At 41.4% G+C, this 14,607-nt stretch overlaps 1 protein-coding gene across 1 annotated transcript in view; it reads left to right on the forward strand.

Moving 5' to 3' along the window:
- Nucleotides 1-14,607, forward strand: part of igsf3 (immunoglobulin superfamily, member 3) — a 61,935-nt gene that overhangs the window by 23,123 nt on the left and 24,205 nt on the right. The window contains exons 3-4 of the mRNA XM_035676350.1: nt 10,334-10,753; nt 13,867-14,253. Coding sequence (XP_035532243.1) covers nt 10,334-10,753; nt 13,867-14,253 — 807 coding nt within the window. The remainder of the gene's footprint in view (nt 1-10,333; nt 10,754-13,866; nt 14,254-14,607) is intronic.

Below are 14,607 nucleotides of genomic sequence, written 5' to 3' on the forward strand. Positions count from 1 at the left end.
CCCTCTCTGCTTGTGCCGTCCAGTGAGAATACCACATGCATAGTCCAATTAAGGAAATGGGAGAAACATGAAGGGCGACTGAAAAGTGCTTTAGATGCATTTCTACAAATTATGCTTTATTTTGTGTGTCCCTACTTTTTTTTCTCTTCTCATTTGGACATGTACCTGGTAATCTTCTGGAAAAGAGCTGGTATATATGAATTCTTTGGACATTTACTGAACAAGGCTATGTAATTTGGTAATATATTTATACTTAAATAAAGTATTTAATAAACTGAGAAAGTTTTCAGTTGGTAGAGTTTGTTTGTACCCTCATCAGAGAGTTTTTAGCAACCTTGGGACAGCCCAGCAAGCTGTAAACAAAGCATTGATATACTCTATTTTCACATTTTGAAGTTGATAACATTTTTAGATTATTATTATTATTATTATCATTATTATTACAGCAAAAAGTTGCCTATGTATGCAGGCAATTATTATTCATTTGGAGTTGTACAGAAACATGACGGTTGAATATAATTCCAATATTCACTCTCTTTTTATGTCTGTTTTGGTATCTACCAACTTTTAATTGAAATATCTGGGGGAAGTGCAGAGTTGGCTCATAGTTTTCTCTGGATTTGCTATAAGAATGGACCTATGCTATGCTAAACCTTGTTCTTAACCTGTTATCATGCAAATGCTAGATGGTGTATGCTAAATGGTTGCATGTTAACTTGTTAATTTTATGTCGGAATGCGTCACCTATCAAATTTCTTCCTGTGTTGTATGAACCAAAAGGATGTCAGATGCAGCGCATTATATTCCTCGGATGGGAGATCCAGTCATTGACCTTGTGTCTCTCCTCAGATCTTATACCCTCAGAAGTTCAGCTTATATTACTCAGTAAATTGCCAGGAAATGATTAGAAAAATAAGGGACCCGTGAAATAAAGCAGATATATAATCTCATACCATATAATATCATATTATAGAATTCGTAGTCTTCTGAATTTATGCATTTTAAACTCTACACTGATTGTTATTTCTGTTATGAACTTTCTGTATGTTCCTCTAAAAAATAGCAGCACACCCCTGAGGACCGTCTATGACTGTGAGTGACCAAGTACGGCTGAGTCACAGCTCTGGAGGAATTGTTTGGGTGAGCAGAGGGGAGTACCTCAGTCACTTATACTACGCTTGTAGTGTGTCAGAGAGCAGCTGTCCCCTAAGGCTTAACTATCTGTGTGTGTTTGGGAGAGAGAGAGAGAGAGAGAGAGAGAGAGAGAGATATTTTTTAATGTGCCTCTCCTACTACCTTAAGGTATAATGAGCTGTAATAGCAACGGGGGCCTCGTTCCGTTCTCACACGCAGAGCAGATGTTACTCTTTACTAGTTTTATGACTCCCTAGGATTAAAAACAAAAAACAAAACACGCAATAGGGGTCATTGTCTGACTGACATATAGAGTACAAGCTGGTTAGGGATCGGCACTCTATAAAACATGGCTGCCTGTGTTCTGAGACAGTCATGAAGAGAACAAGCTGGAGGAGGAAGGAGGCAGAGAAAAACAGAAAACGTGATAATTGGATGCTGACAAGCAACTAGTCAAACGAAAAGGAAACTCACTAGATAATGTGGTAGAGAGAGGCGGCGTGGATAGGGGATGTGGGGGGTACGGAGGGTGTAGATGGAAGCTCAAGCGATGAGAAAATTGAGAAGAGAAAAATGGGACAGAGCCTGGAGAAGAATAACTGTGTACGGAGAATGCATCAGAGACCGCTTTATTAAATGAAGAGGCCTTTTTCTTTGAGTCATTGTGACCCCTGTGTTATAGCACAGGACATACACTTATACTCACACACCCACTCAAACTGATGTTCCATTAGCAGTAGACCTCACAGCTCCTAACTGAATATCTCATAAAATCTCAAAACGGCATCTGTAAGATCTCTCATATCGTCTCACCCCTTTCCTCTGTCCCCCCTAATTTCTGTTTTATCTCTCTGCAATTTCAGTCGATTGGATGTGGTGTGTTATGATAGGACTGTGTGGAAGCCTCTTTGATCGTATGGGACAGTGTGATAGACAACTCAACTTAATCAAAAAGCAAATTCTAGACAAACTTGTCTTAAATTGTATTTAAGTAATACGTTTTTATAAAAAATCTCAAAATGAAAACTGGTTTTATGATTGGGGTTTATTCCCCATCTACAATCTGTAATCCTCATAATAAACGATTTTAATGCATTCATTATGTATAAAGAATCATTGATTTTGCACATATACATATAGCTCAGAAAGGAAAACTTTGCATCTTTGATTATATTTGCTTACAGATTATAGCAGAAAACTCTGGTTTTCTACATTTGCATGCTGATTTCTACAGTGGGGATTGAGCTAGTAGTTATGACTGTAAAAAGAGAGTGACATCTCTGGCATGACTCTAATATTCACAGATGTGCTTTGGCCTTTTTTTGACAAGGTTGGAATGCAATACAGGCTGAGATCAAAACTGCCTTTGCCCTCTAATACACTCAAGATTTTGACCTCTGCGTGGCTGCATTTATCTGCAGAGAGAAAATGACTTGAGAAAAATCTGAGTGATAGTTGATATTTTGAACTTGATGATTATTCTCACTGTTGAGGTAAGAATTTACATTCTGCAGATACAGTAATTATGCGGTAGTGAAAGCGTATTGGATCCTGTTGCTTTTGTTACATAAATGAAAGTGATGCGTTAATTAAACATTTACTCATTATGCCAAAATGTGTTCACCATTATGAAAATCATTTATGCCTCTGACCAAGACCTTAACTGTGTCAACGTCAGATATTTGACAGCTTTGCAAACTGACAGCTGTCAGCTAGTTATAGATAATTGCAGTCCACAGTACCATCCGCACACAGACTAATGAATGTGCTGTTATGTTTCTCATTGTTTTTCCTCATTAATAGTCATATCGCAATGCATAATGAACATCCCTACCATCAAAATTTTTGCCATATGAACATGGATTGGATTTTTTGTAATAAATTCACTTTCAGTTTTCACAAAAAAATACTGAAATGATTGGTATTTATTTATAACGTTATTATTGGATGAAAATGTATTTTAAAATCAAAAGTACCTCACTAACAGTTTGCTAAACCCCTTCTCTGAAAAGCTTTGCAATAATAATTAATTAATCATTATTAGCTTGAAATCAGGACAATCTCTTACATCTGGTGTCTGTCTTTTTACAGATTTCTTCAGCTAATTAGTTAACTTGCTGCAGCCAATCAATTTTGCTAGTGACATTTGCCATTGACATTTCAGCAGGCAAGTTGACAGTTGCTGGGTAGAACTGAGTAACATGCTTTTGTCTTCCTCTTTCTGAAATCGGGGACCAGTTGTTTTAAGAATTGTGAAGAATTGTGAGAGGTGAATCTGCCACCATTATCACCATAAACTGTGCAATGTGTGAATGGAAATCTTGTCAAGCGTAGCAACAACAACTAAATGGGACAGGAATAACAAATGCAGGTGCAGTAAGCTTACTTTTGTGCTGACCGAATGTTCTAATTACTTTTGCTATTTTCCCCCAATTTTTCTCTACACTTTCTGTTACTGAAAGATTTTCCAAGTTGTGGTCACAGAACCTAATTTACAGTGAAGTACAGTGGCCAGAGCTTCCTTCAACAGGGAACATATTAACATTTCCCTGGGTACTATACATGGTGGGTTAGAAAAAGGAACATCATATTAACAAACAACAATTTTAACAAAGTAAGGCCTAATAAATACATAATCTTTTCCCTGGGTCCATAGAATGCATAACATATTTTATGCCTGTTTTACATAAAACATAAATAATGTGAAAACACAGAAACATACAGATGAAGAGCTCTGTATCTTAGACTCAATAAGGTGTCAGGCTCATCTGATCATGAGTGTGTGTTGTATAATGAATGTACCCCCTGCTGTGGACCCAGATCCCACAACACCGCTTTCAACTCTAGTCTCACCCCTTTCTTCTCTGTTAAAGAGGGCTCCCACATGTCTCTCTACTGGCTCCAAGGCGTGATCCTTCCACTGCCCTTTTTTTTCTCCGTATCCTGTCTTTATTATCAGTACACGCTCTTGGGGATGGTCTGTAGACCTCCGTTCATCACAGTTTTTTTTACTGGTTGCTCACAGTGTTTTGTTTGAAGACCTGCTTGATTTTCCGGTCTCCTGAGAAAGTGTTCGCTCTGTGTGTTGTTCAGCAAGATTTTTGTCACTGTGTGCGTGTGCATTAATTTAGGATATTGAAGTAAGAGTGACAAGTACACTAGCTATATATAGGCTACAAACAGAATAATAATCATTTATCTGCGGTAGCTTTTGCACTTCCTGCACAGGAATCATGAGGAGTTGTTTGTATGTGGTGGGTCGTGGGATGAGAGCACTGCCTCTTTGTTCTTCATCTTTGCTATTTTCTTCCTTTTCCTCTTTGTCTTCATCCTCACTGTTTTTCTGCTTCCTCCTACTTTACCCTCCTCTCTCCTCTCTCCAAATTTCCCTGTTGATCCACAGCTCTCACGGAGAAGAACAAACAAGTGAATGGACAGGATAATGGATAATAAGTATGAGAAAGACAGGTGTAGGCACAGTTCCTGTAGTTATTTTTCTTTCTTACTCCCTGACCCAATACGCCTGCGTGCGTTGCAGGCATCCTGGGTCAGCAAGTGACGTCTGCTTAGTGATGAGACTGGACTCACATGAAGTGGAGTTGAAGATCGCCCACTCGCTCTGTTTCCCTCTCAGCATCACTCTCAGTTTCACAGGGTAATTAACAATAATTACCCTACTGGCTTTGCCAAATGGCCATTTGCTTTGCAACACACACACAAACACAGACACTTAAGGCCATTACACACGGAAAAGTGGTTACCACTTCAGCTGTGGCGGAATATTTGCAATATCATGCAGTAGTATTATGAATGTCATACACTATATGGCCAAAAGTATAGGGACATCCTGTCCCTACACCACATTGGTGGCGTGTTTAAGGTTCTGGTGAGACAGTGAAATGCAGTTGAGAAAATTCTATTAGACACCAAATGCTTCATGGTTTGTTCATGATTATACAACTCTGGAAAGTTGTCACAACGGCAACTATTCAATCTATTTAGTGCAAAATAAACATAAACATAAACAAATATGCGTCACAGAGTAATCCATCATGAATATGCGAACAAATGCCTGCAGCCAAATGCCTGCAGCCAGTTTCCAAAATCTCATCGGAACATGTTTGTAAAAGAGCAGATTAACGCCTTATAGTGGTGGAGTAAGATGTATAACAATCACATACAGTAATGGATGTCCATGTACTTTGTTCAGGTGTCCACATACTTTTGGCAATGTAATGTAGGTAATAGGGTCAGCCCACTAGCTCTCATCTGAGTTTCTGTTGACTGCCTCACCACCCAATTTATTGCAGTATTTGCCAGCCAGCATAAATAAATTCATATATACAGTATGTCAGAGAAAAAGCTTCAAAATGGAGATTGCCATTGTTTCAAACCTTTGATATCTACTCCATTCCGACTGGTCAGCAGCCAGTGGCAAAAGTGTGACATTTCCATGCTGAGATTACCACAAGACTCAGTGAAGTAAAAAAACAGAGCCAGAAACACTTAACATGTACACATAAACACATACATGCACAAGTGAATGCGGAGACACACCTGTGTGGGTGCATACATGTGTTTGTTTGGGAGTGTGTGCTTCTGTAAGCCAGAACATTTGTAGCAGTGGTAACATCCAGAGGGCAGTGTGAATCTCTCCAGTTCCCCATTATCATCTGCTCCCATGACAAGACCACAACAGAGAGCACAAAGTGTCGGGTGGTTGGATCTTCACTATCTGCTGTTTCTGTTCCCACAAACACTCACATGTTAAAACAGAGTACGCACCCTCAGACACTGCTATTTGATTTATTTATGTTTCTTTTTCTGCTTCTGCAACTTCAAGAGCCAACACACACACACACAGACACACACTGCAGAGAGATGTTAAAGGTTTGCGTGCATGCAAAATGTACAGATCAGACTTTATAAATTATCATCTTCTTCTCCACGTGTCGTCTTTGTGAAATCTCTTTTCCTCCATTTTTGTGTCCTTGTGTCCCCCACACTTCTATCCCTGTGTGACTGGACTTAAAAGGCCAGCTTGAGGGATGACAACCGTCGCTCACTTCAGAGGGCTGAGAGTCGGGGAAGATCGAGAATGGTGGGAGATGAAAGCAAAAATTGCAGATGAGGTAGAGCAGGAAGAGAGTAGTTTTAAAGATTTATAAAGGATTGACAGCTTCTGTGTCAGTCAAAAAAGCAGAATAACACAGACATGTTTTTCCATCACATCCACAACTTCTAGATTACCTGATTCATCAGTGAAAAATGTTTTCATCACTAGTACTTTGAGATTCCAGTCTCTACGAATGTAATCCAAATGAGGAAAATTACCTTAATTACATAAAATCCTTAAAACGTTTTTTTATTTCACTATTTATTTGGTCGTGGTAAAGACTGTATCATTGAGTTGCAGCTCAACACATACATTTTTTTTGTTTTTTTGCAATGGTGAAATGTTTTGAATATTCAAATTTCACTTTCCCATCTACCTCAACACTTTCTCTGGCAATTTTGCTAGAGTTGGTGAGGGGAAATTAAATCTGTTTATTAAAACTTCCAAAGATATTAATAATATATGTTCCCAATTTTCCATCAGCAACACATTTTATGATCTCTGTTTACTCTTAGGTAGCACAATGGTACTTAGATGAGGAAGGATGTTGCAGCTGCACAGCTTTTGGCTCAGCAAAGTGGCTGCACCTCCTTTTAACACATAATCATCAGAAGTTCAATGTGTGTGAATGTGTTTTGGTGACAAGCTAGTCCCACCTATTTTTTTTAATAAGTAATAATAATAAAGACAAAAAACCAGACACAAATGTATCCTTTCATTTGCGTCATTTCCTAAAACAGCTGGGCACTGTAGTTTTTTTTTGTAAATGTTACTCAAACAGGACTAAATGGTGCTTTTCTTAGGGACTATTTTCAGCTCGGGTTGATGCACATTAGGTGTACCAGCGTATGTGAGATTAACTTAACATCTATGATCTATGATGAACTACAATGGTCATGTTCAGTACAGTATGGCTCATTGTTGTGAACATTTTTGGACAGCCAATGAGGGATTTGCTTATATTGCTACACTGTCAGATTTTGGCTACACTTAATGGTAGGATGAATTCTTTTTATGGGTTTTGTCGACTTTAAGACAAATACAGAATAGATTCTAGAGAAGATTATTTAAAGGATTAATTGTAATGGTTTCAATAAGGCACACAGCAGTTGTGGTTAGGGTAAAATAAGTCTATAAAATGTCCTCATAAGTAATGAAAGTCACTGTGTGTGTTTGTGTGTGTGCCCGAGAATGCCATCTCATGCTGTTCCTAATCCTTCCCAGATTGAGGTCAGTGGGGCTATTGGAGGATCTCGGTGTGTTTACAACCCCAGCCTGACCCTTGGAAATGTTAAGATTGGCTGGTGCTATCTGATTGGTTCTGTCTCCCAGACATATCTGTGTGTAGGGATCTGATTGGCCCGGAGGAGATGAAGTCAAAATGTTGAATACTTGGCTTTCTGTTTTCACACTGTTCCCCAGGTAGGCCCACAGAAGTCCGCTTCAGAACGGGATTGGTGTTTTGTGAAGGGGTGTGTGTGTGTGTGTGTGTGTGTGTGTGTGGGGTGGTGCGGTTGTTATGGTAACTACCGGCTGTTCTCATGCCTTCAGCATCATGTGGGAGGGTTGCTATAGCAATGGCAAGTTGTAGCGTAGGTGTTTTGTTGTGGTAACAGTATGTCTATGCGAGGCTGCCGTTCACTCAGTGCGGACTAAAGAGTCAGAGTGAGGGGACTTGACAACACCAGGTCCTTCAGGGAGCAGAATCTGACATTTGTGATGCCCATAATGGCATTTTCTGATATATATATTTGCATATAAAAGTGATAAAACTGATTTGTTAACTCTATTCCACTGACACACATCCTCATATCTGTAAAACTTCACTCACCAAGCTTGTTCATTTTTAATTACTCATTTATTTATTTAGACAATCGCATAAGATCCTATCATCACAATATGATTCCACTGAAAGTTAGCAAATGATGATAATATTGAATAATAATTCCCCAGCAGGTGAAGATTCTCACTCTAAACCTGTAATAAATAAAGCATCTGAATATAAATGTGAATACAGGCCCATTAAGAGTCCCGTGTTAGTCATTTTATAATAATAATAATAATAATAGTTTTACTGCTGCCCATGACTACCATTTTCCTCCCTTGCTGCAAGGTTGTTTGTCAAGCACTCAAGATAACAGAGAGGTGGGTTAGTGGACATATTTCAGTCAGACCACATCAGTATTTTCAAGATTGTTTTAAACTATCACAGGAAACAGTTTATTCTTGTCTGGATAAGATACTTGTTCTGGATATATCTCCAGAAAGCAGCATCTCATTAGAGCGTCACTGTGTCTGACCCACCTGATTACTCACTTTCTTTTTCTGCCACTTCTGTTTTATCGCTGTTTCTGTCTTTGAGTGTCTTGTTAAACTCTAGTAACCAGATGTCAAGCCTCTTTTCTCCGCCTCCTCTATCTTTTTTCTGTGATCTCTCTGCCTTTGTTCCCCCCGTTTGTTTCATTAGTGGTGTCTGTTTCTCTGTTCTCGCAATTCCCCATCTCTCAATTTTACTTATGTTTTCACAAGACACAAGAACACACACACACACACACACACACAGGCACGATTTACTGTGTGTGTGTGTGTGTGTGTGTGTGCATGGAGTATGTACTGGCATACATAAAATCATTTCTGAAATAAAGCTTTACTCCTCCATCCCTGTTTCGTCATAGCAGGTGACTTGAGGAGAAGAACAGACCTCAAACATGCTGATTTGTAGTCTTCACAATGACAATCCCTTAAGAGCCTGAATAGCCAAACATCTTGACAAAGCACTCCACTAGCATAAACCCACACAAAGCACTTCCATTTTCAGACTTTTAAGAAGGGCTCACAGTCACCACATGGCAATGCAAGAAAGCTTCTCTCTGCATTTATTCGCAATTCATTTTATCCCAGCCTAGCTTAAATGGTTGACTGCTGTCCATTGTGAAAAACTGACGTCTTTATTCTCTGTTTCCCAGGCGTACACATGTGTTTGTGTACGCGGTTACACCATCCATATGCTTACCGCCGCAAGCACTGAGGTCATGCACTGCATAAATAATAGCGGGACAAATAGGATAGCAACCATGTGGGGCTACACACATCCAAACACAGCTTAGAGAGCTAACAGTCCAGATACTAGAACTACTTTTTTTAATCATGACCTTGTGACCTGTCATTAATGCATGAAGTTTTTGGAATCTTAGGTCCAGTGGTATCTATCTATCTCTCTCTTTCTCTCTTCAGCACACACTTGTATACAGCGGCGCCCTGGTACCTATCCAAAAATACTCCTGTAGCTCTTTTTTACGCTATATGTGTTTATTTCCGTTGATGTGTGGAGTGTTTCCAGCCTGCTGTCTTAAATGATACCATCTTGATGTCTGTTGCTTCCTTGCGGGCGACTGTCCCCCTCTCTCATCTCTGCCGTTCTCGACCATCTGGCTTGAAGTCCATCTTCTGTTCTCGGTTGTACTGCAGATACAGAAAAGGCTGGGATGAATTTATCATAGCAATTTTAAACTTGCTGCTGGTATTTTTAGTATGTGTGATCAGAAACTATTTAAAAAGGTTTAGTGAGAAGGGGTGCGGCTGTAAGATGCCTTGTCTGGAGCTGTTACGTCTATAGTAAACCATATAGGATGGAATCAGTCTGAAAGAAGTGCTGGAGGGGTTCTGGAGGGATCTGGCTGTATGAGATTGAGAAAATGCCATCAACACACGATGACATGTGAAATTCATGTATGGGAGAGGAAATAGAGGGCAGTCACCTCAGAACAAAAGCTTGGTTGCATTAACACCTTTTCCTCTCACTGGGGAGTAAATCAGATTTTGAAACGCTTACAGCAGAATGTTTATTTTCACTCTCGTAATAGCAGGTGTAAATAAAAATGTCTTATTGTGGAAGGTCCTCCACATTTAACAATAACAACATTGCATGGTAGGTCTTATAGACAGGTAGATGGTTTGTATTGTGTGTAAAGAACCAGATAACACTTTCTAAAATGAGTCATTCTAAACTGCCCTCACATCCCAAACACCCTCCACATGTCCCAACTGTGACTGTTAATTTTCTCTTTTTATTCATTTTTGCAGTAATCGCCGACTCGTTGACAGTAACAGCACCTGCCCAAACTCTGTCCAAGGTCGAAGGCGACACACTACAGCTCACCTGCGAGGTGTCTCGGACCACAATGCAACACACTCACTTATCAGTTGGCTGGTACCTGCGGTCCCCAGAGGACGCGGCAGCCCCGCCTCAGGAGCTAGTCACCTTGTCAAGGGACTTTGTTCTGCGCTCTGGGGGACCGTACCGGCAGAGGATGGCAGCAGGGGACCTCAGGCTGGATAAAACCAGCGCAACGGCCTACAGGCTGACCATTCACAAGCTGCAGCCAGTGGACCAGGGTCTGCTCTACTGCCAGGCTGCCGAGTGGATCCAGGACACAGACGGCAGCTGGTTTGCCATGACGCGCAAGCAGAGCGACAAGACTCAGCTTCGCATTCAGCCCACTGGTGAGTAAAGGGAAAAGATTCTGTGAAAAAGATGTGGGGGGGAAGTAAAGATGCTGGTCTACTCTTAGGTCCTCCTTGTCCTCTTGACAGTCACACACGCAAGCATGTAGGCCGGCTTCCTCTGATTGCTGATGGGTATCTCACACTAAGCTCATTAGCTTACTAAAAAGGGCTTAACTAAACCTCCACAGACTCCCCACTTTTGTATTTGTGTCTGTTTGATGGGCAACATTACAAGCACATCCAAGGATAATTTAACCAGCTCCAAACTGTGTGGGTGTTTGACACGAGAGGCCCATGGATTCCACATATACAATCTCCCAGGCAACAGGTGGCCCAGAGATCAGAAGCCAGAAATGTTTTTTTCAATTACTCCTCGCCAACAATTGCACCAGTCTTGTTTGTGCTTGAGTGCATTACAGGGAGAAACTATGCTGGTTTAGAGCGACTGCCAGCTCTGAAGGAGGAGATTGTCTGGAGAGAGGGGGTTACCAACCAAGAGAGGAAGAGGGAAGGGGGAGGGAAGCATGCGGTTGAGAAAGTAACAAGGGGTCCATATGTGGGAGGAACAAAGAGTGTGTTGGGGTGGCTGATGGGGGAGTAGGCCTCATGATAATGATCTAATAAGCTGTCAGCCTCAAGAGTTGATGGACCAGAAGCAAAGACGACTTTATGCCTCCTCACATGTACTTATAACCTCCCGCCCGACTCGACCCCGTCACACCCACTGCGCTGTATTCCACATCCATAAAGAATCTCTTTGTATGCCTCCAAGAAAGGGCCACGAAGATGGGTGATAAACTGCTTTGACATTAGCTCAATTACCAAGTCAGCACGCAGTGGCGAGTGTCTCATGCCAGTAAATCATTTCAAAGTGGAGTCATTTTGCCGCTTCTCCATTAAGCATTAGATCCGCTCTGGACCAATACAACTTGATGGTGCCCCAGATAGTGCTGGGTGGATGAGAAGGAGAGTGGGAACTCAGATATAAAGCAGGTTTGTCAGATGAGTTCCTGCTACTTCAGGGAGGAGACAAAAGGCACAAAGAGCTCCCCTCTCAGTACCCTTCGTCACTCTCTGTCTTCTCTGTAATCTATAATGGATGGAGGTGTTGTTGCGTGACAAAGAGAATACAGCAGTGTGAGAGCTCGAACTCAAGTATATGTGTGAATTCATTTTGATTTTTTTGTATGTCTGTACTCACTTATAGCCTGATGGGGGCACAACTTTTACACCTTCAGGCTAAACTTGTGTATTTGATGTTGCACCTGTCCATGTGCATATTTGAAAGGGAGAGAAGGGGGAATTTAGAAAGTAGAGGGAGCAGCTCCTCCATTAGACTCCTATTATAAAAGATGGAGTGGATCTCAAGACAGCCCCATCACTAGCTAATCACCCACAGCCTCAGCATCAGAGAGAGGAGCAACGGACAGAATCCTAATGTACCTTTCGCTCTCAGTTTTTACCATCTCTCTCTTTTTTTATTTTTCTCCCACCTCCTCCCTTGCTCTCACATCACCTCTCATTTTCTGCAGTCATGTCTCAGCACTGCACAGTTTTTCTCCATCACCAACTTCCTCCCTACTCCTTCTGCTACTTGCTCCCAATACTCTTCTTCTTTTGTTCTAATAAGCTCTAAACACTAACACATGCTGAACCTGTGAGACTGTTTTCTCTGCATCCTCTCAGCTGAACTCTTCCTGTAAAACATAGTCCTAATAGAGTTTCATGCTGAGTGGTGACAAATACAGGTTATGACCCTTTTAGCTTTGCTGCCCTTCCTTCACAATTAAACACATTTAAATGTCATAATACAATGTCTTCCTGCTCATTTAGCATATGTGAGGCTTTTTCTTCAATCCACTGTGTGCATTGACTATTTTCACCATTCACCATTATTTTGCTAATCATCAGTTAGTCTGTAAAATGTCAACTATAGAGAAAAATACAATCCAAAGCAGACATACAGGAGAATATACAAAATATAAGATATTCAAATTACGGTGACATAAAAACTGTATGTGTAAATGATATCCCTCTTCCTCCCATCATAATGTTCCCCTGCATAAGGAGCTCTATTCCAACAGCAGGCTTTGAACTTTTCCACATGAGTGTGTTTCTCAGGAAGTCTGTTTAAAGTCTTTGTAATTACAGCTCGGGGCTACCACCTTACTGAGACGCAAAGCAGCCGTCTCTGGTACATACTGTGCTCATCATCTGGAAATTAATACAGCAAATAAAACTGAACACACAGCCATACATGCACATGCAAAAACACAGCCACACATGCGCAGACAACAAAAATAATGTGGCCAAGTGGAAGAGCTACCACTAGCAGTGTTTACTTTGTCTTTTCTGTCTCGGGCCTTGCAGGAGGAGGAGGAGGAGAGCGCCTGACTCTGTTTCAGACTGCTGAAGAGAATTTTAATTAGATGTGTTTTTTATTGCAGAGGTGACACCAAGGGGGGAGAGGGAGCAGAGCTCTCTGAAAGATCAGCGTTTTACCAGAGCGATGCACTGTGTGACCTCAAGCTTCTCTAGTTTCTATTATCTCCCCTCTCTCTCTTCAGCACTAACTGATGCTATTTTATTGTCCCATCCTTGACCACCTTGAACCCCACCTCTACCACCCACCTGCTCAGTCCTCTTTCTCTCTCTCCCTTTTATTATGCAGGTTCAGCATGCTAAAAGACAGTGGATATTAAAAAAACAACAGTGTCACACATTTCAGTTGTAGCCCATATTTAGACATCAGTCTTGTCTTCGACATCAGAAACAAGCTGTTTGGGAACGTAACAAATATCACCTTCTTGAAGAGATCTCCCCACACCTACACTCTTTTCATTCGGCTGCTTTATTTAAAATCTAGTGCCGTATTCAAGGGTTTTGTACTTTTACTGGTAGTGGATACAGTTTTTATCTTACTTAGCCAAAATGATGTGCAACATTCAAAAGGGGGATTTTCGTTTTTTGTTTCATATATATCACAGCGTTATGTCACTGTTTCCTATACAATACATAACTTTTGGCAGCCACACTTATGATTGTTCTACAAAAGACTGCTTTAACCTTTATTGTCCTACTGTCCCCCCCCCCAAATCTTTTTCAATCAGATCGGGACTTTAGCATCCAGGTGAGCACGGAGCGACGGTCCTTCACAGCCGGTGAGCCGCTGGAGCTTCGCTGCACCATCGAGGCCCAGAATGTGCCAGAGCGTTTCTTCTCGGTGTCGTGGGTCTTCAGCAGCTCACCGGTGGCCGTGGTGGGCCCCAGTGCCGTGCCTGTCCTGGGCCCCGATTACGTCGCCCGCGAGACGGCTGGTCACATGACAGTGCGCAAAGAGAGCACCAACGTGCACCTGCTCAAGTTGCAGCACCTACGCCCCGAAGATGCTGGGAAATACATCTGCCGTGTGACCGAGCGGGAGAAGACACCCACAGGAGACTTCATCGACCGCAGCAAGAGGTCACGCAATGTCCAGATCACAGTCCAGCCACTCAGTGAGTAATAATCTGTTCATGAGGCCACTGGCTTGGTTGTCCTTAGTTGTCAATTACACTAAGAATGATGAGCTTTTCATAATAACAGTTTTATCTTCATGTAGGCAGTATGGGATGTCATACTGTGCTCATCTCCAGCTTCTCTCTGTATCTTTCTCTCTCGGTCTCCCCCTTTCTCCCTCTCCAAGGTGGCCTATAAGAGATAGCTGCACAGTCTCTATTGTTAACTGTGAGTAAGAGGGGAAAGGATAATGCCTCTCTTATTCCTGATGTATTTTCTGTTTGAGTGGATTGCTAAGGATTGGTAATGCAGCATTATGGTCCTTCCCATTTCCTTGGCTTAGCTTGGGGGGG

Source organism: Morone saxatilis, unplaced genomic scaffold (genome assembly GCF_004916995.1).
Source record: "Morone saxatilis isolate NCDOM2014 unplaced genomic scaffold, NCSU_SB_2.0 Contig5, whole genome shotgun sequence".
NCBI lineage: Eukaryota > Metazoa > Chordata > Actinopteri > Moronidae > Morone > Morone saxatilis.